This window comes from Coturnix japonica, unplaced genomic scaffold (assembly GCF_054131305.1).
Source record: "Coturnix japonica strain WE unplaced genomic scaffold, WE-NBRP24 Scf040, whole genome shotgun sequence".
NCBI classification, from domain to species: Eukaryota; Metazoa; Chordata; class Aves; order Galliformes; family Phasianidae; genus Coturnix; species Coturnix japonica.
This window is the reverse complement of record NW_028188943.1, coordinates 1,686,121-1,712,563: the sequence shown is the minus strand read 5'-3', so window position 1 is coordinate 1,712,563 and position 26,443 is coordinate 1,686,121. Positions and strand designations below refer to the sequence as shown.

General features: G+C 51.0%; 3 protein-coding genes and 1 long non-coding RNA gene across 4 annotated transcripts; 1 reads left to right on the top strand and 3 right to left on the bottom strand.

Moving 5' to 3' along the window:
- Positions 1-256: 256 nt before the first annotated feature.
- LOC146752944 (fibrous sheath-interacting protein 2-like) lies at positions 257-2,594 on the bottom strand. Its single transcript, XM_085531138.1, has 4 exons — positions 2,255-2,594; positions 1,869-1,994; positions 1,184-1,542; positions 257-822 (listed from the first exon to the last, which is right to left on the bottom strand). The coding sequence occupies exons 1-3, from the start codon at positions 2,324-2,326 to the stop codon at positions 1,258-1,260; spliced, it is 483 nt and encodes a 160-aa protein (XP_085387264.1). The 5' UTR covers positions 2,327-2,594; the 3' UTR covers positions 257-822; positions 1,184-1,257.
- Positions 2,595-9,090: 6,496 nt separating this feature from the next.
- LOC146752943 (uncharacterized) lies at positions 9,091-13,155 on the bottom strand. The gene is made up of 3 exons (XR_014940308.1): positions 13,086-13,155; positions 11,000-11,184; positions 9,091-9,116 (listed from the first exon to the last, which is right to left on the bottom strand). It is a non-coding gene; the product is annotated as an uncharacterized LOC146752943 (long non-coding RNA).
- A 1,903-nt stretch (positions 13,156-15,058) lies between these two features.
- On the bottom strand, positions 15,059-17,477 carry LOC146752942 (uncharacterized). Its single transcript, XM_085531023.1, has one exon. The coding sequence runs from the start codon at positions 16,879-16,881 to the stop codon at positions 15,580-15,582; it is 1,302 nt and encodes a 433-aa protein (XP_085387149.1). The 5' UTR covers positions 16,882-17,477; the 3' UTR covers positions 15,059-15,579.
- Positions 17,478-23,286: 5,809 nt separating this feature from the next.
- Positions 23,287-26,107, top strand: LOC146752941 (uncharacterized). Its single transcript, XM_085531042.1, is given in 6 exon segments — positions 23,287-23,471; positions 23,660-23,791; positions 24,475-24,537; positions 24,539-24,669; positions 24,672-24,824; positions 24,827-26,107. Coding segments are annotated over 6 exon segments (1,398 nt in total). The 3' UTR covers positions 25,561-26,107.
- The last annotated feature ends 336 nt before the right edge of the window (positions 26,108-26,443 follow it).

Below are 26,443 nucleotides of genomic sequence, written 5' to 3'. Positions count from 1 at the left end.
CGAGAACTCCCTGGGTTGTCTCACCTCGGCTTTAGAATAAGGACTTCAGTTTTCGGACACACTTTGTAATGTTATTTTTTTAATTTTTTTTATTGGTTTTAATTCTAATTCTGATACTAATTATGATATATTGTACTGTAGTGTGTTATCTTGCATTCTGGTATCATCTTTGGTCAATTAATTAAACAAATTAAAACGAATTAAACAAATTAAAATTAATTAAGCCAATTAAAACTAATTTGTTGCCACTGTTTTGGTTTTTGGCCAATCTCTCTACTTGTTTTCCCCTTTTTTTCCTTTTCCCTTCACTGGGGCCTGGATGCTTCTAGGGACTCTGGAGTTTGTTTTTGGGTCAGAAGCAGTACGAATGCTTCTGGGGAGTTTGGAGTTTGTTGTTGATGCAGAAGTAGTCTGGATGATTCTGGGGAGTTTGGAGTTTGCTGTTGGGTCAGAAGCAGTACGAATGCTTCTGGGGAGTTTGGAGTTTGTTGTTGACGCAGAAGTAGTCTGGATGATTCTGGGGAGTTTGGAGCCTTCCCTGCCCAACGCAGGTTTGGGTGACTTCTCAGGCAGCTTCATTGCACGCCCTGTGCTCCATGAGTCTCCCTGAAGGCCACGCTCCATCAAAGCCACATTCCTTCTGCATTGTCCAGACAGAAGATTATAGCATGAAGGAGAGGGGCCAGCTGGTTTATGAAGCATTGTGGGTCTGATTTTCGAACCCGCAATGTAATCCACGGGATCGGGCTGGAACTTGTCCCTGGCCATCTGTAGTCTGTGGATCGATTTCTTCAAATTGGAAATCTCCCGAAGAAGCTCATCCTGGAAGGGAACAGAGGGTTTATGCTTGGTCTTGTCTTAGAGAGTGCTTCCCACCCTAAGTACTGCTGCTTTACGCAGAAGAGGGCAAGCACACTGCTTCAGCCTTGCAATGAGGGCAGAAGAGAACGGCTGCCACAGTGCTCTGCTTGTAAGCAAGCAACTTTCCAGGCTGCCTTCACACCAGCACGCTGTGCTAGCTCAGCTCTGAGCTGAGCTGTCCTTTCCATGCCTCAATGCCTAGACCACCAGCCCGCCCCTCACCTTTTCTGCTTTCCCCATCTCCCTCAGATCCATCAAGTAAAGCCCGTGCCCTCAGTGCCATGCTGCTGACACGTGCCTACCAATACTGGGCTTTGCCTACCTCTTCTCGCCTCTTTGCTTGCTTTTTCTCCAGCTTCAGCCTGGTCAGGTACTGCCTGTACTCGTTGAACTCCTTCAGAGTGCAGACAACCTACAGAAGAGACAATGACAGATGGCTGTAGTGTCAGGCCCCTGCCTGGCAGACTGGAAAGCCCTCCTGAGGAGACCCGTGTTGGTCAGCCCAACAGCCAAACTTACGTCGCCATCCTCGGTGACCAAGCCCCGTTTCTTCAGGTTCCGCAGGTTGTTTTTGCGGTTGTGGAACTCCCGCAGATGCGGGTCATGCAGGCTGTTGTACTCTGTGCACAGATTGCGACTGTACGGATCTCTCAGGTCAAACTGAGGAGAAGGCTGGTGGAGCTGGAAGAGATGTGTTGTAGAGTGTGAATGGGGAAGGAGAGAGCAGCAAAGAAACAGAGACACTTCCAAGCTGCTCACACCCACAGGCTGGCCTCTTGCCTCTTTCCCAAACAGTCATGTCTGGGTTTTCCTAAGTCCTCCAAGAGGGAGAGCAGAGGGTTGCACCCTCCTCCAGGAACGACCCGGTCTCCACATTTCTGTGCCTGATGGGTGCCTGGCCCCAGCATCCCAACACATGGGATTGGCATCCCAACACAAGGCCTCCTTGGCATGGCGGCAACCCCAGGAAACAAGAGCCCTTTTTGACGCTTCCTTACTCCTCTCACCTTTTCCCCCAGCTTTCTCCTGGCGAAAAGGAGCTTGGTGCCGGGCTGCACAGGGATTTTAACCCCAAGTGGAAGGTCCAACAGCCAGCTACCTCCTGCTCCAACTTCCTGTCCTCTGGGTCGGAGCTAGAAAGACAAAGACACGCTTGGACACTCAGACACTCCATTCCCCTCTCCAGCCCACCTCCGCTCCCTTTGGCAGCTCCCTCCCCACTTCTGTAACCGATGCTGGGATGTGCAGAGAGGTGCGATTCCCTGCAAGCCTTCTCCAGCACCAGCATGAGGAGAAGTGTCCCTCAGCCTCTGGAGAGCATCTACAGCCCCAGAGCAGCCCTGCATACCCCAGGCTACTGCACTCAGCCCTCTATTGATGTAGCAGCTCTCACCTTTCCGCTCTTCCCCGCTCTGCTCAGAAATTCATCTGGATTTCGGAATCCAGCACTGCAACAGCACTCCATGGCTCCTGGTAGGAACTCTCTGAGAGCTGCAACCCTCCACTACCACCTCTCGCTCCAGCAGCAGCGAACTGAGGCCACCCCAGCCGGAGTTCCAGCCTGCAGCTTTATGTCACGCTCACCCACTGTTGCATCACAATGACATGCAATGACATGCGGCAAGCCTGCAGCTGCATGGAGGCCCTTCTGGGTGCACTCGTGGTAAGCTGCTCCAGCTGGCCCTGCTTTGAGCCAAAAAGGCTTGCTGAGTCCTGAGGCCTGCTGTAGGCTTCCTTGGTTTCTATCACAGGTGATGCTGCACGTGGAACAAATACCTTCTCGGGTTGTCCCAGAGCTTGTTTTATAAGTAAATGACACTGAAACAATGTGGGAGAGCTGCCCTGTTTTTCTGTCCTAGAATCTTAGAATGGTTTGTGTTGGAAGGGACCCTTAAGATCACCTCGACAGGGACACCTCGCTGTAGACCAGGTTGCTCACAACACATCCAGCCTGGCCTTGAGTGCTTCCAGGGAGAGGAGGGATGCTGAGGAGGTGGAAATAGTGAACGCCTTTTTTGCTTCTGTCTTTAGTGAAAGGGCTCTCCCTCCGGAATCCCAGGCCCTGGAGGTTAATGAGAGAGTGTGGGGAATGGGAGATTTCCCTTTAGTCAGGGAAGAGGTGGTCTGTGAGTGCCTAGGAAACATTAAGGTCCATAAATCCTTGGGACCTGATGGGGTGCATCCACAGGTGCTGAGGGAGCTGCTGGAGGTCGTTGCTGAGCCGCTCTCTGTAATCTATCAGAGGTCTTGGAGAACTGGGGAGGTGCCTGAAGACTGGAGGACGGCCAGTGTCACTCCTGTCTTCAAAATGGCAAGAAGGAGGACCCGGGTAATTATAGGCCAGTCAGCCTCACCTCTGTCCCAGGGAAGGTGATGGAACAGCTTGTGCTGGATGCCATCTCCAGACAACTGGGAGAAAAGGAGGTTATCAGGAGTACTCAGCATGGGTTCACCAAGGGGAGGTCGTGCTCGACCAACCTGTAGGCCTTTTATGAAGATGTCACTAGCTGGGTGGACAGGGGGAGAGCGGTAGATGTAGTCTACCTTGATTTCTGTAAGGCTTTTGATGCTGTCCCCCTTGACATCCTTATAACAAAGCTGAGGAAGTATGGGATAGATGAGTGGACGGTGAAGTGGGTCGAGAATTGGCTGACTGGCCGAGTGCAGAGGGTTGTCGTTGGTGGTGCGGAATCTGGCTGGAGGCCTGTAACTAGCGGCGTCCCCCAGGGGTCTGTGCTGGGTCCGGTCTTGTTCAACATCTTCATCAACGACCTTGATGAGGGGATAGTGACCACCCTCAGCAAGTTTGCTGATGCCACGAAGTTGGGAGGATTGGCTGACACACCTGAAGGCTGTGCTGCCATTCAGAGAGACCTGGACAGGCTGGAGAGCTGAGCAGTAAGAAACCAGATGAGGTTTAACAAAAGCAAGTGTAGAGTCTTGCACCTAGGGAGAAATAATTGCATGCACCAGTACAGGCTGGGGGAAGAGCTGCTGGAGAGGGGCTCTGCTGAGTGGGACCTGGGCGTCCTGGTGGACGACAGATTGACCATGAGCCAGCAGTGTGCCCTTGTGGCCAAAAAGGCCAATGGCATCCTGGGGTGTATTAAAAAGAGCATGGCCAGCGGGTCGAGGGAGGTGATCCTCCTCCTCTACTCTGCCCCGGTGGGGCCTCCTCTGGAGTGCTGTGTCCAGTTCTGGGCTCCCCAGTACAAAAAAGACAGGGATCTCTTGGAAAGAGTCCAGCGGAGGGCCACTAAGATGGTGAAGGGCCTGGAGCATTTCCCCTATGAGGAGAGATTTAGCGAGCTGGGTCTGTTTAGCCTTGAGAAGGGAAGGCTGAGAGGGGATTTGATCCAGGTTTATAAATACCTGAGGTGTGGGTGCCATAGTGGCGTGGCTGGTCTCTTTTCAGTAATGTGTAGGGACAGGACTAGGGGTAATGGGATGAAACTTCAGCATTGGAAGTTCTGCACGAAGATGCGGAAGAACTTCTTTACGGTGAGGGTGACGTAGCACTGGAACAGGCTGCCCAGGGAGGTGGTGGAGTCTCCTTCTGTGGAGATATTCAAGATCCGACTGGACGCCGAGCTGAATATACCAAGGCCAATTGCTATGCCAGGCACATTTATGGCATCAGTGAACAAATAATGCCTTAAAAATTGTAATAGACAGGAGCCATCTATTCTTTTAAAACTAGGTGACCAAAGAAGAACAGTCCCTCTAGAGTCAAGCTGTTAAGAACTAACAGCATCAATCAATATCACATAGATAGATTACTTCCCTGCCCTAAGACCATCTTGTGACCATTTGGTGCTCCTAATTAAGCCCTCTTGATGGCATTTTGTCTGAGCCATGTGACATTTTGTGATAGGAGTTACTGCTAGTGTTCCCTTAACCCTACACCAAAGTAGGAGGTATCCATTCTCAGGGAATCATGCAGGCTTCCTCTGTATCTGATGCTCAGAGACAGCCCCAGAACTTTTTAAATCTTAGCTTAGCTCTCATCCAATAATGTTCATCAAACAGTGCAACTTGTCCTTTGGGGATGTCCTTTGTTCTGCATCAACCAGTTCCAACGGAGTCTTCTTGGCTTGTTTTAGATCAGTTTTTCAACAGATAAAGCCAGGGTCTTTGAATTACAAAGTGAAATTGCAGAATGCATGATTCTCAACCAAACAGAACAGGAGGTGGGATGCAGGGTGAATACCTGAGCCAACACCACCTGCAAGCAATCCTTCAGTATCTTAGGAATCTCTAGCCATCCCAAATCCAGTGTTGTGCTTGATCTATCATCTCTGCTGAGTTTTTAGCTAGCTGATGGTGAGCATCATGGTAGTGATGGGTGAGCAGTCGGACTAGAGGGTCTTAATCAACCTTAAGGATCCTGTGATCAGAGGAATGTGAATGTGCTGTTAAAGGTCACAAGCGCTGCGCTGCAGCATGAGCATACACAGCGAAAGGCTTTCAGTAGAGCTTCAGTTCATAAATGAGGACTGGGTTATGGAAAATAGGCTCAAGATAGAAACCAGAAAACAGATCTTAACGCCAGGTTCTGTGAATGCAGCCAGCTGAATTTCACAGATATTGAATTTCAATGACCATTTCTTGTGTTATTTTACCCTCCAGCTCCACCCTGAACATGAACATGTCAGTGACAAGCATTACTCCTCCAGGCTTGACCTGACAGAGCTTTACTTGTACTATGAGCTAATGCCAGGAAGAGCAGGAAAAGAGTTTCATCCACGTGCCTTCTCCTTCCTTAGTAAAACCAGTGTGAAACTGCAGCCACGTCAGGCTGAAGGAGACGTCTCAGATGTCCTGCCTGGATGCAGGAGGTCACGTGTCAGAGGATGTCTGGCACGTCAAGTCTCATGGCAGTGCAGTGCATGACAAACTGCAACAACACTTTCCTGTGGGCTCCTTTGGGCACGAGGCCCAGCGGGTGACACACCTCTGGCTGCAGCTCTTCAGAGCCTCCCAGCAGCCACGTGATGCCCATGGGAGAGACACAGCTGACCCGCACAGCAGATGATTTACCAGCTAGCTCTGGTTTACAGCAAGAGAAGATACAAGTGGCGATGCTGAATGGTGAAATACTGCGAGTGTGTGGCATGGGTATAAGATTGGTGAGCCTGAGGATGTTCAAAGTCAGGCTGGACAGGGCTCAGAGCACCTGATGGAGCTGCGGTGCCCCTGTTCATTGCCAGGCAGTCCAACTAGCTGACCCTTAAGGGTCTCTTCCCTATCTATGAGATACACGAAAGCTGATTCTGCAGTAACCAAGCTACCAACAGCAGTTGTTTGTCTTACAGCTTGCCAACACAGGTTTTAAAATAACAGCATTGATTACTCATTTGATAGTCACATTACAGTGCAAAGCACATGGAAACGTCCATCAGCTAATTCAGTTAATTCTGGGGGCAGACCTGCCAGTATGAAATATTATGCTAACATGACTGAGAGAAGAAAAGCAAAATTAAGACTAGCTGACAAACCTTGGCAGGAAGTTCTGCTCTCCATCAATTTAGTCCCATTATTCAGTTCTGTTTGGAGCTGTCTCCATGTCTCTCTGGAGTTTGTTCTTTGAGAAGAAGCAATTAAGTAAGCTCTCCAATGCCAAAGTGCATACACTACTCTAGGGCTTTGTTGTTTCTCCATGGATCAACAAGGGTGACAAGCCAGCAGAATATGATGAAGAGCCTCATGCATACTCAGTGTGAAAATAAAAAGGCAATTGTTGCTGGGAAGAAGGTGCATTTGCATTTGTGTCATCTGCAGAGGGTACTGCAGAAATGGAAAGTCTTCCACTGGAGAAAACAAAGGGCTCTCATTTATTGCAATCAAGGCCCAGCGTGTGGATCTCAGAGATCAGACCTACACCCTGCAGCAAAACAGAGACCTGCGTGGGAAAGTTCAGTTTCTCTCTACATCTGTGCAAGAAAAAGCCCACCATGGAATGACAGCTAAGTAAACATCCCTGTGACTCTTCACAGGTCTCTTCTACACTTGGGATCACTGCTACAAAAAGAGCTGTTTACATCATCTCTCGTGGCCACCCTGAGAGAAGAGCAGGAAGGCTGGGATGCTCTTTTTCCTCTCTTTCCCTTGACTTCCTCTATATCTTAGGGACGAATCACAGGACAGAACACAGAAATCAAATGGCTCTACAAAGCAGATTGGCCAGTTCAAGTCAAAACAGCCACTGAAAACACCCCAGATGCTGTCTGACAACAGCTGGACTGTCGGGGAGTCAGGTGAATGCAGTCTGCTGGCCCTGGGCTGGAAGAGGACAGCCCAGACTGTCACATACCTTTCAGTGAAAGCTGATAGAGCATTTTATCCCCCTCACAGATGCACTGACAACTTCCAGCATCATCCATGGAGACGCTGTGAATTTTCAGGGTGTGTTTCTTCCCCACAATGTGCAGTTCATAATTTTCACTGGCCTTGAGCTCCTTCCCATCCTTCATCCACTCCACAGTAGCACCTGTGTCTGAAAGCTCAGCCTGCAGTTTGGCTTCCTCACGCAGCCGAGCGCAGATCTTTTCTACATCTTTGCTCTTATTGGTAAATCTCACTGCAGCACCTGTCAGGAGCAAAGGCCTCGTTATTTCAATTGATATCAGGCTAACGTGGTCAATGTTTGCTGCAACATCTCTGAAAAAGTATCACCTTCTGTTCCTGCACTCATCATTGTGTCAGTGCTGAGCAATTCAAGATGTTTCATTTGGTCTTCTTGCCGGATTTACTAAGTAAAAATCAACCAAACATCTCCTTCTACTGATTAATAATGCTCTAAACATGCTTCTGCAGAGGTTTCCACCCAATGACAAACAGCTCCTCCCATAATGAATCTTTATTTGTTCTATTTTGTCATGCAAAGCTGATTGATAGAGATATTATTGGAATGATTGCTCCCCTACTTCTAAACTATTCCAGTGCAATCAGAAAGGCTGTCTGAACCTGGAGCTGAAAGTACTGCTCTATGGTGATGCAGTGGTAAACCTGCTGACTGAATGCACTGGCCAGTAGCTGTGAACTGCAGACATTCATCAGCTGGCATGAAGCAATCTGGTTCAGCTACCAAGCAGCTGGGTAGATTGGCTTACCCTACACTCAGTGCTATCATGTTTAGGTCATTACCAGGACTCGCATCAGTCCATGGGATGCAATTTCAGGTATTTGGTACAGTCAGTGAATGCCTGCAGCCCCAGTTCTAATCATCAGATCACAGCAACTATGCCTTGACTGTAAGAGGAAAGGAGAAGGATCAAAGCAAATACCTCTCACTCTCATCTTGCTGCTGACATCAACATTTTTGGCAACAAATTTCACTTCTGCTCCATCATCGTTCTTGGTGACGTTCTTTATGATTAGGCTGTGAGTAGTTTGGGTTCTCTTGATGATCCAGGTCTCGCTTTCCTGTAAGACTTTACCACTGAGGTACCAAGTGCTGCAACACGTTGTTGTATGGTCAATAGTAAACATGGCATCCCCTCCAGGTACAGCTTCACCAGTTGTTAGGGGGGATTTCACAACCAGGACTGGTCCTGAGGAAGAACAACATGTATGTCTTAATGCTCTTTAGATGCAAGTCTGGTATCTCATTTAGAGATGGAAGATTAAATCATAGGGACATTTCTACTTCTCCCTTTGCATGAGTGCTAGAAGAAGCACTTCTGTGCTTAAGATCTGTTACAGAAAGTTCTGCCTCTTGCACATGTGAGATATCAAAAGATAAGGATATTCATGTCTCTGTCACAGAAATAGAACTTGTATCACTTTAGTGGTAGCTGGAGGTTGATAGGAGATAGGAGAACTACGAATAAAGGAAAGCCTTTGGTGTGTTAATGCACTACTATCCTTAAAGTCAAAGGAAGCATCTTTAGGGAACCAACACAGCTGCTCAGCACACACTGACCCATTTCCATTGGGGTTTTTGTGCTTACCAAGGTGCACGCTCCCTGGGAATTCCAGAGACGGGCTCTGTCCATGCGCATTGACTGCAGACACTCGGAACTGATCATCAGCCTCTTCAGACAGATTGCTCACCGTGAACTCTGGGACGGGGACATGAGACTCGTGGCACCTCACCCACGTGAAGCCAGTTAGTTTCTTGCATTCCACGACGTAGCCATTGATTGGAATGGGGCGGTGCATCTTCGGAGGGGACCATGCCAGCGTCACTGAGGTTTCTGTTTTATTTTTCACCACGGGGTCAGTTGGGGGCTGGGTGGGAGGTTTTCTGGGAGCTGAACAGAAAGAAATACAGAAATATTAGCAGAAGGTCATGTAGGCTGGAAAAGACCTTCAAGATCAGCAGACTCAACTTTCAGCATGACCTACTGAGTCCCACCATTAACTACTGTGGTACCTGAGAACATACATGACAAGCTTATTCCTGCAGGTATTTGCACAGTGAATATATTGACCCTCTGGTTGCTTTGGAACATTTTAGAGGTTAAAATCCCATCAGACTTTTTCACTGTGTGCAGCCACTGATACAGGCAGGAGGCTGGGAATTACCTGATAAGCTCTAGTTACAGACTACTGACACAGTAAAGGATTGATTTCATTTAATTTTGGCCATCAGAATGTTTGGTGTCTGGTTTCAGTCACCCATCTAGACTCCAATTATAATCATATGGAGAACAGCGCATTTAGGAGAACTCATCTCAATAAACCTGAATGAAATCACAGAATCATAAGATCACGGGAGGGCTTGGGTTGGAAGAAACCTTCAAGATCATTCAGTTCTAAACACCCTGCCATGGGCTGGCTGCCCACTAACCAGCTCAGGCTGCCCATCACCCATCCAACCTTGCCTTCAAAAGCAAGGACAGGCACCCACAGCTTCTCTGGGCAGCCTGAAATGGAAGCAATGAGCCACATGTTGAAGATACTCAAATATTCATGACTGTAGAGAGAGCCAAATACTCCATACATATTGCCTGCCTGGTCAATTGTATTAAAATGCCAACAACAGACTCATCCAGCTCATAGAAAATGATGTGAACATGGCGTACAGGATTCTTCCAGCAGCTAGTTAGATCTGCAAAGAGAAAAAACAGGAAATCTCAATGCGATACAATTTTCCCTCATAACATAAAGAGACACATAACTGCTTTGGGGTGCACTGTTACCAGCCTGTCAGTTGCTGTTGATCAGTGCTAGATGCCAAAGGTCCCACTAACACAGCATGAAGCCGAAAGCTAGACGCTGGAATCAGATCTCCTGACCTTACCATCAGAAATTGAGATGTCATATTTTGCTCAGAGGTGCCTGCTTGTAGGAGGGACAGCTTCCAAGCTTTTTCTGCTCCAGGAACCAGCTCGAGCTTCAGGATTTAAACAGCAGTCAGAAATTAAACTGAGCTTTGTCACCTCCATCAAATAGAAGGAGTGGTTGGGTGGTACAGCTTTCCAAATCACTTAGAAACTGTCACAACAATCAGATGCCTACCCTTAATTTTTAACTTGTTAATACATAGAGCTTAATAGCATCAGAATGCCCCAAGCACTTCAGATAACAGGACAGCTGTAAACCCTTCTTTAAGGATTCCTTTGTTTAACCACTGAGTAACTGTAATTCAGTGGTGCTGGTGGGAGAAGTCCTAATCTTCCCAGATGGTGAATAGAATTGATGTTCACATGCAGACTGGTGCTGCAGCAGAGCCAGAAACCACTCATTTGGGAAACACAGCACCAAGAAAACAATGGGAATAGCTTCATAAAATCAGGCAGCTTCACCCAAATTTCATGGCAGGTCCATTATTCTTCCTATTTTCAGGAAGAAATGTTATTCTTCTGTTCCCTTATTCTTGTAGTTTTATTTTCTTTTCCTTTCCAGCAAGCAGCTTTGTAGCTTACAAATTGTTTTCTAATCACCTCCTGGTGTGGACAAATCACACAGGTTTGACTCCATGTTTTACATAGTTAGCATTTTATATTTGTTCCAGTATGGAACTGTACAGTCATAGAATGGCCTGGGTTGAAAAGGATCTCAAAGATCACAGAATCATACAGAATCACAGAATCCTTCTGCAAAAGAAAACACAAAAGCTACAGGGACTTGGAACTACTTTGTATATCGAGATCAGAAGGAACTGAGAAGTTATCAAGTACAAAGAACTTACTTTTCCAGATTGCCTTTTCCAGACTGCTGTTCCAGCAGTGACAACAAGCGCAGGCAGCCCGGAGGACATCGCAGACATTGATGATCGGCTGGCATGGATCAGCGAGGATGAGTTTGGGCACAGCACAGCTGGCAAGAGATGCTGGGGTGGCTGCAGCAAGACAAGAGCTCCTCCAGCCTGAAGATCTCCATCACCAGAAGAGAAAGGACAGGGTGAAAGTAAGGAAGACGTGCAGACGAGAAGAGCAGAAAGGGAGATGAGGAGGGAACTTGGTGGGGTGGCAATTCTGGGGGAGAAATTGTACTCTGATAATGTTACACTCTGAAATTCAGTGTTGCAATTTGGAGGAAGGAATTATTGGGGTGGGAATCTGGGGGGCCGTTGTAATACCAGAAGTATTTTACAGAGCAGCAGCCATGCATCAAGAGAAGGGCTTCACAGAGCAGCAGCTGTGGAGGGAGAAACAGCATGAGAACCAAGGACACCTCTAGGAAAAGAATGAGTAGCTCGCGGCTTTCAAGGGGGGTCTTTGACCAGGGGTTGTTATTGCGGTAGCTTTCCTCCAATTGGTGTCTGTGGTTTTTAAATGCCCTCGTCTGTCTGCTATAAAAGCATGGCTTTTCGGGCAGTCGATGGACGCAGCCATATTTAACCATAGTGCTGTCTGGCTGTTTGTCCTAGCGCGCTGACCTTTTGCCTTCAGGTTTGCCAACTACTGTCTCAGGAACGAGAGATATTAGGCATTATCCAGGTTATCTTGTGCTTCTACTATGTTAATAGATTGGATGTGAATCCAGTGGGGTCTGATGTTACCAATGGTGCTGGAATCTGCGGGAATAATCATTGAATGTATTAGTAATGCTCGGTTATGATGCTATTACCTCTCTTATATCCAACTAATTTGGATTTTTCAAATATGACCACGCATCACTTGAGAGGAAGGCACACGCTCATAGAACTGAATGGGAGAGTTGATTTCATTTTCCAAGCAGGTGTTCCACTTGGGCTCTATATCACGCACTGGCCATGCGGATATGGAGTACAACTGGAAGAAATCCCTCAGACCCTGAATGCAGGAGAGAATGTGTGGTGGGTGAGAGAGGAAAGGTGCACTTTGAAGCAGGGGACGCCCTGCTGGCACTGCCTGTCGCATCCACCACCAACACGGTTTGCTCTTTATCCTGCTCCACAGCTGCTGCTCTGTCAAGTCCTTCTCTTGATCCATGGCTGCTGCCATTCTTCTTGGATTACAACAGGGGGCTGGGAGGTTTTTTTGCACAGGGAGGGAACTATTGGTGGGAGGGAGCGGGAGGGGGGGGCGAGAAGTTGATTGGGGGTGGGAGTTTGAGGGGGTGGGATCAGAAAGAATTGTTAGGGTGGGAAATGGTTGGGAATACTGTCATTTCTTACTGTTTGGTATGTTCAATTATGCCTTGCATTCACTTTGCTATACCTCTGCCTGCGGCCATTTATTCAGTTACAAAGCCCACCTCCGCAGTCTGGGCAGCAGAAAGGGCAGTGTCCCAGATCTGCCACCACCATTGGACCCATCCCTCCCCTCCTCAGTCAGTTCTGCGTGGGAATGGAGGGATGAGAAAGGGGGATGGACGGGGATTCTGGGAGAGCTGAGTGGCTCAGCCTGGAGTGGAGGAGGCTCACTGCCATCCCAGACACAGCCATCAGTCCCCAGGTGCAGAGAGGACTGAGCCAGGCTGCACCCTGCAGCACCCAGCAGCAGGATCCCAGTCTGAGGCCTGCCTAGGTCGTGTGGCTGCGCTGCAGGCTGAGCTATGGAGAAAGCCCCACTTGGAGATTTCTTCGCTCCCTGAATGTTCCCCCCTTTCTCCATCTTGCTCTGCTCCATCCCCAGCCGCAGCCCGGCGTCCCCGACATGTTGCTGTGCTTGCAGAGCTGGACTTGGCCCTTGACCTGTACAGGCCCCTGTCCCCACCTGTCGGATATCCACCTTGCCTTCTCACCCCTCTCTCTAGATCCAGTTCATGCCCCATCTATCTCACCTCCATGTCCCACCTACGTCCTCTCTACGTCTTTTGGTCTCCCCCAAACCACCCTCACGGTGCCTTACCTCCTGGCAGGCTCAGGGAAGGAGCACCCGGTGCCCTGAGCCCACAGGCCCAGCCCTGCACAGCACTGCACACAGCACTGTCATGGCGGCGCCCGGTGCTGCCGCACAGCATCCTGGGAGTGGTAGTTCCTGCGGGGCCTGCAGCTCCCAGCAGGCCCTGCAGCTCCCAGCAGGCCCGGGCGAGGGCAGAGGGGAGCAGTGCTGTCAGCCGGGAGCTCGCCCAGAGAGCCCGATGTTCGGAGCACTTCACACCAGGAACTTTGGACTCGGCTGCTTCTGTCCACAACGTCCCTGAGCTGCTCAGGAAGCACAACTGTCTCACCCTCTGAGAGCTGGGCTGTGCAAAGGAGGCTGCAGTTGCAGGCTCAGCTCTGCCCTGTTCCAGCAATGCACTTCCTTACAACTGGAGCACTGTCACGCTTGCTTCTTGCTTCAACGGAGCAATCGCCCACCGCTTTGCACACCTCTGTGCTCGTGCAAATGGCCACCACCCCATCCCTGCACACACACACACACACACACACACATGTACCACCCCATCCCTGCACACACACACACACACACACACACACACATGTACCACCCCATCCCTGCACACACACACACACACACACACACACACACGTACCACCCCATCCCTGCACACACACACACACACACACACACACACGTACCACCCCATCCCTGCACACACACACACACACACACACACACACACACACACGTACCACCCCATCCCTGCACACACACACACACACACACACACACACACGTACCACCCCATCCCTGCACACACACACACACACACACAAACACACACACACGTACCACCCCATCCTTGCACACACACGCACACACACGTCCCACCTCATCCTTGCACACCCTCCCACATGCATGCACTAATGGACTCACCCATGCACACCCACATGTGTGCAACCCCAGCACTGTCCACAGCTTCTTGTACGCTCATTTGTGCATGAAGATGTGCACAGCCTTGCTCACAGCCATGTGCATACACACAAGTGGGCAAGAACACACAGTCCACTGGCGTCCCTCTGTCTGTGTCTCACCGGCTGTGTCACCAGAAGAGAATTCAACTCTCAAGAATGAAGAACTCACATCTGGCTCCAAGGAATGTAACTCTCCTGTCTCCCAGAGATCTCCACTGTCTCACCTGGTCATGAGCGTCCCTCACAGGCAGCCAGAAAAGCAAGCAGAGGCTGAGACCAAGAAACCCCTCCCTGACGTGCAGCTCTCTGACAGTTTCTCTTTACACAGAGTGCTGGCCGCAGCCGTGTGCATTATCAAATGCACTTGTATGGGCAGTTGGTGTCTAGACGTGAAGGAGACTTGCTAAGTGCTCTGCTGACATATAGGGACAGAAAGAAAATTTCAAGGGGGAGCTGGAGCATGTATATAAAGGATGTACGGACCTACAGTTAAGGATGTGGATTTGCATCTGAGTCCGTGCCTGCAGACGATGCAAGCGCTATGCATTGTCACCCAATGGAAATGATCAAACAGCTGCTTTGAAACAGACTGTCTGTAGGGCTCAGGAAGTGTGGCCTCCCAAGGTACTTCAGGTGTCCCAAAGAACAGAGGCAAGCAGTGATGATTCCTTTCTCTCTTGATTCCAATACTTGTAGGTAGAGCGCTTGAGAAAGACTTTGGAGGCTTTCCTCAGCCTCTACCTTTCCTTGTACCTTTACAAAAGCAGACTGTCTAAAAACAAGAAGACTGGACACACATTTTGGGTTTGGTTATTTTTATTAGAATTTTTTTAATATTATAATATATATAATATAATATTATTTATTATTGTATTTATTATATTATATATATTATGTATATAATGTATATTATCTATATTATAATATATATATTATATAATCATATATTATAATATATATAATATATAAATAATATATAGTATATAAATTTTGTAAAGTTGTTTTGGTGTTTTTGGTGTTTTTGGTTGTTTTTTGTTGTTTTAGTCCAGTCCAATGTAATAAATTCTCAGTCTTATAAGGGATGAATTTTTAAGGCCTTTCTGCTGATGGACCACACTCCACTTGAACGTCAAGTGGAGCATGAGGTAGCCTTCATCCAGAAAGGTGGAATCTTGATGGGATGTTGCTGTCTTATGGAGAGGAATCTCGGCGTCCCCCAGGCTGAGCCAACACACGGACACAGATTTCTGGATGGTGACCATCACTTTCTGCCCCTGCTCCTGCTGCCTGGTCTCTCTTCGTCATCGGTATCCAGCAGGAGATCATGAAGCCCTGGAGGCACGGTGGTATCCAGGTCATCATCTGAAACTTCTTCCACCAGATTGGAAGGGACCAGTCCTCTTGTGCCGTCCGTCAGCTCTCCCAGAAACCAGCCATCCTCATCCATGTCTCCACAGATGTAAACGTATTGTCCAGCTGTCAGTGGAAGCTCGTTTTCTGGGTCCTCATTAGGGCCCTCATAAGGATTTTGTAGCTGTGACGAGCTAAGAATCTTCGTTTTGGTGGTGATGGTCTGCGAAAATGTAGATGCAGACTGCCACTGGCCACTCTTTTGACTCCCCCGGCTTTTCCTGGGGATCGGGGCATTCCTGTTTGGGATTTCTTTGTGGCCTCAGCTTTTTCCCCATCTCCTGGAGCTGTGTGCATTTTTCCTCCAGACGCTTGCTGAGCGCTCCAAGCTTGATGTCAGCCTGCTGGAGGTCTCTCAGCATGTGGTTCTGGGCCTTCAGGGCCTGGCAGTGCCTCTCCAGGTTGCTCAGACCTTGTTGGAGGTAGCTGCACTGCTCCAGCAGCTTGCTGCTTGTGCTGCCTGGGAACCCCAGGTCTTCCTTGGCCGTCTCATTCTTCTTTTCCAGATGCTGTCCCTGCAGCTGGTTGACGTCCTCTGCCTTCTCTGTGGCCTCTTTGGATGTGGAAGAGGCCTCCTTGAGCTGCCGGACTCTTTCCAACAGCTGCTGGGTACGGAGGCAGAGCATACGCATCTTGTCCTTGAGCCGCTCTACCTTCTCCCACATCTGCTGAGAGCTTCTGCTCCTCAGCAGGCAGCACTTCTCTCCAAGGAGGCTGCACTGTCTCTGCAGCTCCTTCAGCGTACTCAGCAGGTGGGTGTTCTGCTCCTGCTGCTCTCTGTGCTCAGGTGGGCAGGCCTCTTGTTGCTCTGCAGCCTCCTTTTCCAAATGCTTTCCCTGCAGCTGGTTGACCTCCTCTGCCTTCTCTGTGGTGTCTTTGGATGCGCAAGAGGCCTCCTTGAGCTGCCAGACTATTTCCAGCAGCTGCTGGGTACGGAGGCAGAGCGTACGCATCTTGTCCTTGAGCCACTCCACCTCCTCCCACATCTGCTGAGAGCTTCTGCTTTTCTCTTCAAGGAGGCTGCACCGTCTCTGCAGCTCCTTCAGCTTACTCAGCAGATGGCTGTTCTGCTCCTGCTGCTCCCTGCGCTCAGATGGGCAGGCCTCTTGTTGCTCTGTAGCCTGAACACCCACCTCTGCTACAGCCCGATGGCAGGCCCTGGCCCTGTTGAAGAAGACGCGTGGCTGCCCCTCCACGTGCTCCAGGATGTACTGCAGGAAGCGTCTTCTTTGCTCTTGCAGCTCACACTGGAGGCGCTTGCTCTCCACGGCCTGCTCTGCACGGGACTTCCAGCAGAGCTGCCGCTGGACTTCCTGCTGCATTCTGCGGTCTGCTCTGCTGCTGTCGCACCTCAGCAGCGCCTCCGCCAGCTGCCGCTGCATTTGCCATGCCTGGCGGATGGTGTCGTTGCGCCACTTCTGCAGCAGCTCCTGCATCTGGCGCAGCTGGGCCTCCTTCTCCTGCAGCAGTTGGCAGATCTCTGCTTGCCACTGCCTCAGGCTCTGCTCCCGCAGGCGCTGCAGCTTTGACACCCGCACCCGCTCCCACTTGGAGCGCAGTTTGTCGGCCAGCAGCTGCCGCTCCCGCTCTGCCGCCTCCTGCCGCTCACGTCTCTCAGCAGCGCAGCAGCGCTGCAGCTCCTGGGAGCGGAGCCGCTCGCCCTCCAGCTGGGCCTGCAGTGCCTTCAGCTCCTGCCTCTTCTCCTCCCGCTGCGCAGGGCAGGTGGGGGGCTGTGCCAGGCCCCGGCGGGGAGAGGGCCGGCTGCCCGGGAGCCCCAGGTCTTCCTTGGCTGTCTCTGGCACCTAGAACCAGAAAATCATAGAATAACAGAATGGTTTGTGTAGGAAGGGGCCTTCCAGACTCTCCTGTTCCAAGCCCATGCCAAGGGCAGGGACAACTTCCACTAGGTCAGGTGTCCCAAAGGTGCCTCCAGCCTGGCTTTGGGCACTGCCAGGCATGTGACAACCACAGCCTCTCTAGGCAGCCTGTGCCAGCGCCTCTTCCAACTCACAGTGCCCCATCTTTCTTCTTATATCTCATCCAGATAAACAGTCCCTCTCCAGTTTTCCCCTCTTCTCTTTCAGGCACTGGATGGCCGCTCTGTGGTTTCTCCAGAGCCTCCCCTCCCCAGGCTGAACAATCCCCACTCTCTCAGTGTGTCATCTTACCTGGACGTGAGCGTCCTTCATGGCCGGTTGACTGGCGCCCTGCTCTGCACGGTGGCGGTGCAGAGCTCCCTGTTTTTCCTGGGAGCAGGACATTGCGTTACGGAGCAAGTCTGCCCAGCTCCCCACGATGTAAAAGGTGAAGAGCCTCCTCTCCAGCTCCAGCTGACGCTGGAGGTGGCGGATGCAGGCGGGCTGCTCACCATCCGTCTCCCAGCGCAGCTTGCTGAGGACGTCCTGCAGCTGGGCATGGGCCGCCTCGCTGCTGGGGGGGTTCCTCAGCACCTTGGCCAGCTGCTGCTGCAGCTCCCGAGCCTGGCGCAGGGCTGCATCGCAATCACGCTGCAGCTGCTCCTTTGTCGCGCGCAGCTCGGCCTCCTTCCAGAGCAGCAGCTGCCGGGTCCCCGTCACCCGCTGCCGCTGCACCCACTCCTTCAGCTGCTGCTCTTCCTGGGCCTGCTGCTTCTCCCAGGCACAGCGCAGTTGGTCGGTCAGCAGCTGCCGCTCCCGCTCTGCTGCCTTCTGCAGTTCACATCTCTCAGCAGCCCAGCGGCGCTGCAGCTCCTGGCAGTGGAGCCGCTCGCCCTCCAGCTGGGCCTGCAGCACCTCCAGCTCCCAGCTGTTCTCCTCCTGCTGCGCAGCGCAGGCTGGGGGCTGTGCCGGGCCCCGGCGGGGAGAGGGCCGGCTGCACTTGGCTTGTCCCCGTCCAGCACTGCTTCGCAGCATGGCCATGGGAATCTGAATAGACCTTCGGCTTCCAAAAGCTGTAGCCAAAGGCCACCAACAATCACTCTCACTCTCACTCGTGGGATCTGCAAGGACAGATGCCCCTGACCCCGTAGCGCCCACTGCCTCTCGTCCCTGTCGCAAGGGTGTGCAGACAGTGAATGCCTTGGGGGTGCTGCGCCAGCACCTTCTGTGCTGTGTGCTGGCCTAGCTCATAATGGAGGGCGGGGCAGTGACCTTCAGTGCTATTGGACAGTGGGGCCTTCTGGCCCAGCTCATAATGGAGGGCGGGGCAGTGGCCTTGAGCGCTATGGGGCAGTGAGACCCTGTGCCCCCTGCACGTCATGGAGGGGGGGGCAGTGGCCTTCTGCGCTGTGGGGCAGTGCGGCCTTCTGGCCCCAGCACAAAATGGAGGCTGGGCAAAGTGGATTGAAGCGGTGTTGGGCGGAACCGCCTCCCACAGTGCTGGGCTACGTGGACTTCTCTGGCACTGGAGAAGAACAGCAGCAGGCCACCCGTCTCATTGTGATTTCCATTTAGATGGCAATAAAGGAAACATCTCACCATACCTACGAGCTAGTTAAGTTAAAAGAACCTGGTTGCCGGTGTACCCTGCTCAAGGAGCTGCTGGAGCTGATGGCCAGGCTGCTGCAAGAAATCAGCAGCCTGAGGAGCTCTTGGAAATCTCTGAGGGAGACAGGTAGGGGGAGGTGTGAGCCTACTTCCACCACAGACAAACAGCCTCATCCTAAGTCCCCGCGAGTGGGAGGAGCCAATCCAGCTGCTCAGCTGCAGGTCAGAGACCTAGACAGCCCACGAGAGGAAGGGGGCTGGGCCCTCGTATCTGCTCAGAACAGAAGGAAGCATCTGCCCCCAAGCTCCACACAATACTGCCAACCTGTGCAGCGTCCCCTACAGCATCCCTGAGTAATAGATTCCAGGTGTGAGAGGTAGGTTGTGTTTTTGCAGCATAAATTGTCAGTATTTCTGTATGTAGCATAGGAAAAATTGCCTTTCACAAAGAAAGCTTCCGAACAGAGTAAACTTGAGACTAGGTCATTCTGACCACAGTAAAATTGGCATAGGCACCAGGTGAGGTAATTATGTAGGGCAGGGGCAAAAAGACAAAAAATGGACACAAAATGTACACAAATCGGACAAAGGATTAGACAAAAAATAGAGAAAATAATTGTATTAAGAAAGTAAAAAGGAAAAGAATTGGACAAAAAAATTGGAATAAGAAACTTAAAAGGACAAAGAATTGGACAAAAATGGGAGAAAGAACTTGAAAGGAAGAGAACTGGACCTGCAGCTTCATCACAGAATCACAGAATTGTGGGGGTTGGAAGGGACCTCTAGAGATCATCGAGTCCAACCCCCCTGCCAAAGCAGGCTCCCTACACCATGTTGCACAGCTCGGCGTCCAGGCGGGTCTTGAATAGCTCCAGAGAAAGAGACTCCACCACCTCCCTGGGCAGCCTGTTCCAGTGCTCCGTCACCCTCACCGTAAAGAAGTTCTTGCACACATTAATGCGGAACTTCCTATGCTGAAGTTTCAGCCCGTTACCCCTAGTCCTGTCCCCACGCACTACTGAAAAGAGACCAGACTCACCACTATGGCTCCCACACCTCAGGTATTTATAAACCTGGATCAAGTCCCCTCTCAGCCTTCTTTTTTCAAGGCTAAACAGACCCAGTTCACTTAGTCTCTCCTCATAGGGGAGATGCTCCAGGCCCTTCACCATCTTTGTGGCCCTCCGCTGGACTCTTTCCAAGAGATCCCTGTCTTTTTTGTACTGGGGAGCCCAGAACTGGACACAATATTCCAGATGAGGCCTCACCAGGGCAGAGTAGAGGGGGAGGATCACCTCCTTCGACCTGCTGGACACACTCTTTTTAATGCACCCAAGTATGCCATTGGCTTTTTTGGCTACAAGGGCACACTGCTGGCTCATGGTCAATCTGTTGTCCACCAGGACGCCCAGGTCCCTCTCAGCAGAGCTCCTCTCCAGCATCTCTTCCCCCAGCCTGCACCGGTGCATGCAATTATTTCTCCCTAGGTGCAAGACTCTACACTTGCTTTTGTTGACCCTCATCTGGTTTCTTACTGCCCAGCTCTCCAGCCTGCCCAGGTCTCGCTGAATGGCAGCACAGCCTTCAGGCGTGTCAGCCAATCCTCCCAACTTCGTGTCATCAGCAAACTTGCTGAGGGTGGTCACTATCCCCTCATCAAGGTCATTGATGAAGCTGTTGAACAAGACTGGAGCCAGTACAAACCCCTCGGGGATGCCGCTAGTTACAGCCCTCCAGCCAGACACCCTACCACCAAGGACAACCCTCTGCACTCTGCCAGTCAGCCAATTCTCGACCCACTTCACTGTACGCTCATCTATCCCATACTTCCTCAGCTTTGTTATAAGGATGTCATGGGGGACAGTATCAAAAGCCTTACTGAAATCAAGGTAGACTACATCTACTGCTCTCCCCCCGTCCACTCAGCTAGTGACATCTTCATAAAAAGCCACCAGGTTGGTCGAGCACGACCTACCCTTGGTGAACCCATGCTAGGTACTCCTGATAACCTCCTTATCACCCAGTATTAAACCCAATACTACCCAATAGTAAAGTCTTACAGGAAAGCGAGACCTGCAGCATCAAGAGAACCCAAACTACTCACAGCCTAATCATAAAGAACGTCACTAAGAACGATGATGGAGCAGGAGTGAAATTTGCAGCCATCCCCTGCCATCATGGCAGTGAATCTCAGTTTGGCCCCAGTGCACACCCGTCACTCACAACAACCAAAAATGGCCTTACTGGGAATGGCAACCACTGTCACCAAACCAGACCAATGCATTTCTTTCAGAAATACAAGGTCTGGTATCCTAACAGTTTTATGATCTTGTATCTTTCCCAGTTTTTATTTAAAAAAACAACTAAATAAATTGTATTACTCATATAAACCATATATAATGTTGTATATGATGATTTGTTCCCCCTCTGCCCCATCAACATAAACTACCTGTAACTACCCTTTGCTTTGGTTTCTATGAGGCCCTCTTTCCCTTTCAGTAGGAAAGTGCTCCCTTTACATTTATTATGGGGTCCTTTCGGCTCTTCATTGTGGCCCATGACAATTCATCTTCACACAGTGCAAACCAGATATGCCATAAGGTTGAACAGCTCTGTTGCACTAGAAAGCAAAGCACTGGCTTGCAACCACCCTGTTCACCCATCTGCAGGGCTCACACCAAGACACCCATTATCTCTCCTCCCTACTTTGACGACTTGCCACTGCTGTGAGGTACAACGACATTTAATTGCAAATGATAAACGAACATATTGAACAGGTCTCTAATGCTGCTTACACTGACCCCTGCTTTGTGATGCAACACCATCCAGTCAGATCCACCACCATGATTTTGCCGGTTGGGAACAGAACAGCCTAAGACTGTCAAAAAGAAAACGATTCAGACACCCAGGTGCCACAGCTTTTCAGCACTTTACTCCCAGAACACTGAGACTCCAAACCCTCAGATGGATAACACTGAACTGGGTGCCAGCACTCTATGTAAAATGGCCTGCTTAGAGTTGGTTAATCTCAACACCATCAGACCATCAGACTCAACTCCTCCAGTAGGAACCCTTCCCTGGTGCCCATCTCTCCCCTATGCCCAGAGCCCCCATGTTGGGTGCCAGCTCTCCGCCTGCTGTTGCCCTGTCGGGGCTGCTGCTGCAAGCAGGGCAGTGTGGGGCTGCCAGGGAGGTGGACTTGGCACGGCCAGAGCAGAGGCTGCCACAGGAGCCTGATAAGACTGAACGTGAACGAGTCTACGGGGCACCACAGACAACAGGCATCCCAGGGTCCCTTCCAACCCAAGTCAGTCGGCAGCTCCCAGCAATTCCAGTGTTTTGTTCAATGCCACATCTCATAAGCCAAAGTGTCAGCGAGGCTGGAAGCAGCACGTTTGGTAACGGACATTAAGCTGGATGACAACAGGTGACACCCAGCTACAACACAAGTGATCAGATTCAACTTCAAGCACACTTTTTGGTTTCTACAACACTTCCCCTGTGCAACCAAACGAGGCCGGGTGGCTGGAGCTCCCACCAGAGGCAGGCTGCAGTGTGATTGGTTTGCCAGGCCTCAACTTTTCTAATCGGCTCCAGACAGGAAGTAAATACAGCTGCTCTTGAATTAAATACACACACTGAAATGGCACAGTGGAGCACCATGCTGAAGAGAGAGCGGGTTTGGTGTGTCCATGGCTTTGTGCAGCAGCACACGGAAAATTCAGTGACAGTAATTCCCACCATCGCTGTAAACAGCTTCCCTTTTGCATTGCAAACCACAGCCACACAGCCCAGCCCATCCTGCAGCCATCCCCTACCATCATGGCAGTGACTCTGCCCCAACAAGCAGCTCATTACTGCCTGTGAGGCTCACCTGCCCATATGCTTACAAGCAAATCTCACACCTCTTGGTTCTGGATTCTAAATCAACCAGCACTTAAAAGGAGCCTAACAGGAGGGAGAGCAACATTTACCACTGTCAGGACAAGTGGAAACAGTTTTAAGCAAAACAAGGGACGTTCAGGTTCCACACAAAGGGAAATTTCTTTACTCAGAGGGTGGTGAGGCCCTGGCACTGCTGCCCAGAGAAGTGTGGGCGCCCCAACCCCAAAGGATTCCAAGGCCAAGTTGGATGGAGCCCGTGATGCCTGAGCAGCTGCACGGAAACCCTGGCCATGGCAAAGGGCTGGAAGTGAGTGGGCTTTAAGGTCCTTTCCAACCTAAGCCATGAGGTGAGCCCAAGAACACAGAGAGATGCAGTTGTGCTTAGAATTGTTACCAGGAAAGTCTGTTGGGATTGGAATATTGAAGCCTCAGGCTGTTAATACGTAGCAATTCACATGTACAAGATAGAGGAGTGAAACACGAGTTCCTGACATGAGGCCAGATCCTGAGGAAGGGAAACGAAGCTCAGAGACAGGGATGCAAGCTGAGCGACCACACTCAGATGGCAGTATGGGATGTTTACACGCTAGCAGGGCCATCACCAACTGTAGGTGTTTGCGGGACAGTAGTAACTGTGCCATGAAGCAACTTCACCTGCACCTGGAAAATGACTCAAGGCAACATGCAGCCAATGCAAAGCAGATTCATCTGTTCCTCCTCACATCTCTATACCTCTGCTGCTCTGCATGAATGTGGGAGAACTGCAGCCACCCTGCAGGCTCATCACAGGGGACAAAAGTGGGTCCAGTCCCATAGAAGAGCCCCAAGGATGCTCTGGGTGATGGAACACAGCGTACCCTCACAGGGCAACGCAGGATCCCAAACTGAGAGGAGCAGCTGATGCAGCAGAAGGCTGTGCAGCCATCCGGAGGGAGCCGGACGGGCTGCAGAAACGGCTTGAGGGAAATCTCAAGATTGTACCAAGGGGAAGGGCAAAGTCCTGCCCTTGGAGAGGAACAGCCTGAGGCACCAGGGCACTTGAGGAGTGTCCTGCTGGAAAGCAGCCCTGCAGAAAAGCCCCATGGAAGCAATGTTGGCAAGGGCCTTGCAGACTAAGAGATGCTTCCAAAGTACACTGGCCAGAAAACGAAGAGGAAAGAAAATATTCACCCCACAACCCACCAACAAACAAGACAGGAGAACTGATGGCTAACAACTGATATGCAGGAGGCAGAAGTTTAATATCAAAGTTCATATTCCCAAGTAGTGCAACACACTCCAATAAGAACAAGCTATAAACATGAGTCTGATGTTCACAACCCTCCACCCAAGTCATGTTAAAAGCCATCCAAAAAGGGAAGAGAGAAGGTTGGGATGTGAGTGAAAGTCTTGGAAGGTGCAGAGAAGGGGCAGAATGAGAGATTAAGGAGACAAGAGAAACAGAGAAGCTGGGCTGCGCTTTCCCAACCAAGACATGGATCCCTTCCTGGTAAGCACTGCCCCTTCACTTCCTGGTGAAAAACACCCAGGATAGCATTTGCTTTGCTAGCACTGCTACCAAATACCAGCACAGTCACAGCCACAGCACTGAGCAACAACATCCACAAATCTGTTACATTTCTAGCTTCAATAGATCATTTATTCTCACTGTTAGTGAAAATGTCCCAGTTAAAGCCCTAGGGTGGACTCTGGCTGGAAAACGCCACAAATATCAACGCCACAACCACCGGACAGCAAACCTCCACCTATGTGCAGTCTGTGATGGCAGCGCAGGGTCACAGTGGCCCCGTGACCTCTCAGTGGGCCGGGTGCCTACCCATAGCCAGCGGGCCCAGCCCGCATTGAGTCTTGCTGGCGACTCTCGAGGTGTGAACGTCTCCTGTGGGAGCACGAGACACTGAGACCTTGCCAGTGCGAGAGACATCAGAGTCCTGCGAGAGGACTGCGAGTCACTGAGGATCCCATTGGAGGATCCCCAGAGCTCAGAGCTTCTGCCGGTGGCACACGAGCTGTCTGCCACAGGTAGGACGCCTGACAGGCGCTGAGGCCCGGAGGCTGCCGACTGCTCTGCAAGAGGCAGCTTCACCCAAATCCATCCTTGGAGCCACACAGCGCCGGGGCAGCCGCAGCCATGAGCCGGGAGGCGGCTTCCAACCGGAGGAGGAGGGAGACATGGACGTGGCCGGCAGAGGCCCACGAGGAGCCGTGCCCCATCTGCCTGGGCCCCATGGAGGACGCCGTCCGCGCTCTGCCCTGCAGGCACATCTTCTGCAGGGAGTGCATCCAGCACTGGACGGCCAACACGCCCAACTGCCCCCTGTGCCGGAGGTTAATCACCGGCATGCTGCGCCTCAGCTGGCGCCCCTCGGGTCACCCCCCGACCCGCCGGCCCCGGGGAAGGCTGCAGCGCACGAGGGAGCGGCGGCAGACAAGATCAAGATCTGCCCATCGCTCCCGCAGCGTCCCAGCACGGCGCACGCAGCGCAGCCCCTCCAGGCCCCCCCGCCCGCTGGTGCGCAGCAACTCCTGGCACGGGGACCCCAACCAGCGCAGCCGCTTCGAGGAGCCACCCCGCGAAGAAGAGGACGGGGAATGGCTGAGGCGGGTGGCCCAGGAGCGGCGGATGGCCGCCGGAGACCACGCACGGCACCACGATGGGCCCCAGGTGTGAGCGGGCGGCCCAACCTCAGCCGGGAACAGCAACACCCAGAGCTCAGAGCTGCAGCTGAGAGCTGGAAGAACAGAACATCATCACCACGACCATAGGGCTGGGATGGCCCTCCTGCGACACACAGGGTGCATGGGGAGCGGGACACTGTCAAGAAATTAGAGTGCACCTGAAATGGGACATAAAGCTCCCCTCGATTTTTGCCACCAGAATCTAAAAAAAAAAATCGCCATCTCTTGCATTAATCCCATCCCTGCTGTTGATGCAACACCTGGAAGATGTATATAGCAAGTGCCACCCTACACATGCTATGGACTGAGCAAATCTTCCTGGATTTTATTGGCAACAAGAAATCCTACAGCTCTGCCAACTTCTCATGCTGCATTCAGTGACAGTCATTCCCACCGTCACTGTAAGCAGCTTCCCTTTCCTATCCCAACCCGCAAACAAACAACCCACCCCATCCTGCAGCCATCCCCTGCCATCATGGCAGTGAATCTCAGTTTGGCCCCAGTACACACCCGTCACTCACAACAACCAAACATGGCCTTACTGAGAATGGCAGCCACTGTCACCAAACCAGACAGATGCATTTGTTTCAGAAAAACAAGGTCTGGTATCCCAACAGTTTTATGGCCTTGTATCTTTCCCAATTGTTTTTTTTTTTTTTTTTTCTTTTCTTTAAATATATACTAAATAAATTATATTACTTATATAAACCATATATAATGTTGTACATGTTGATGTGTTCCCCCTCAACATAAACTACCTGTAACTACCCTTTGCTTTGGTTTCTATGAGGCCCCCTTTCCCTTTCAGTAGCAAAGTGCTCCCTTTTCATTTATTATGGGGTCCTTTCTGCTCTTCAGTGTGGCCCAAGACAATTCATCTTCACACAGTGCAGACCAGATAAGCCACAAGGTTGAACAGCTTGGTTGCATTAGAAAGCAAAGCACTGGCTTGCAACCACCATGTTCACCC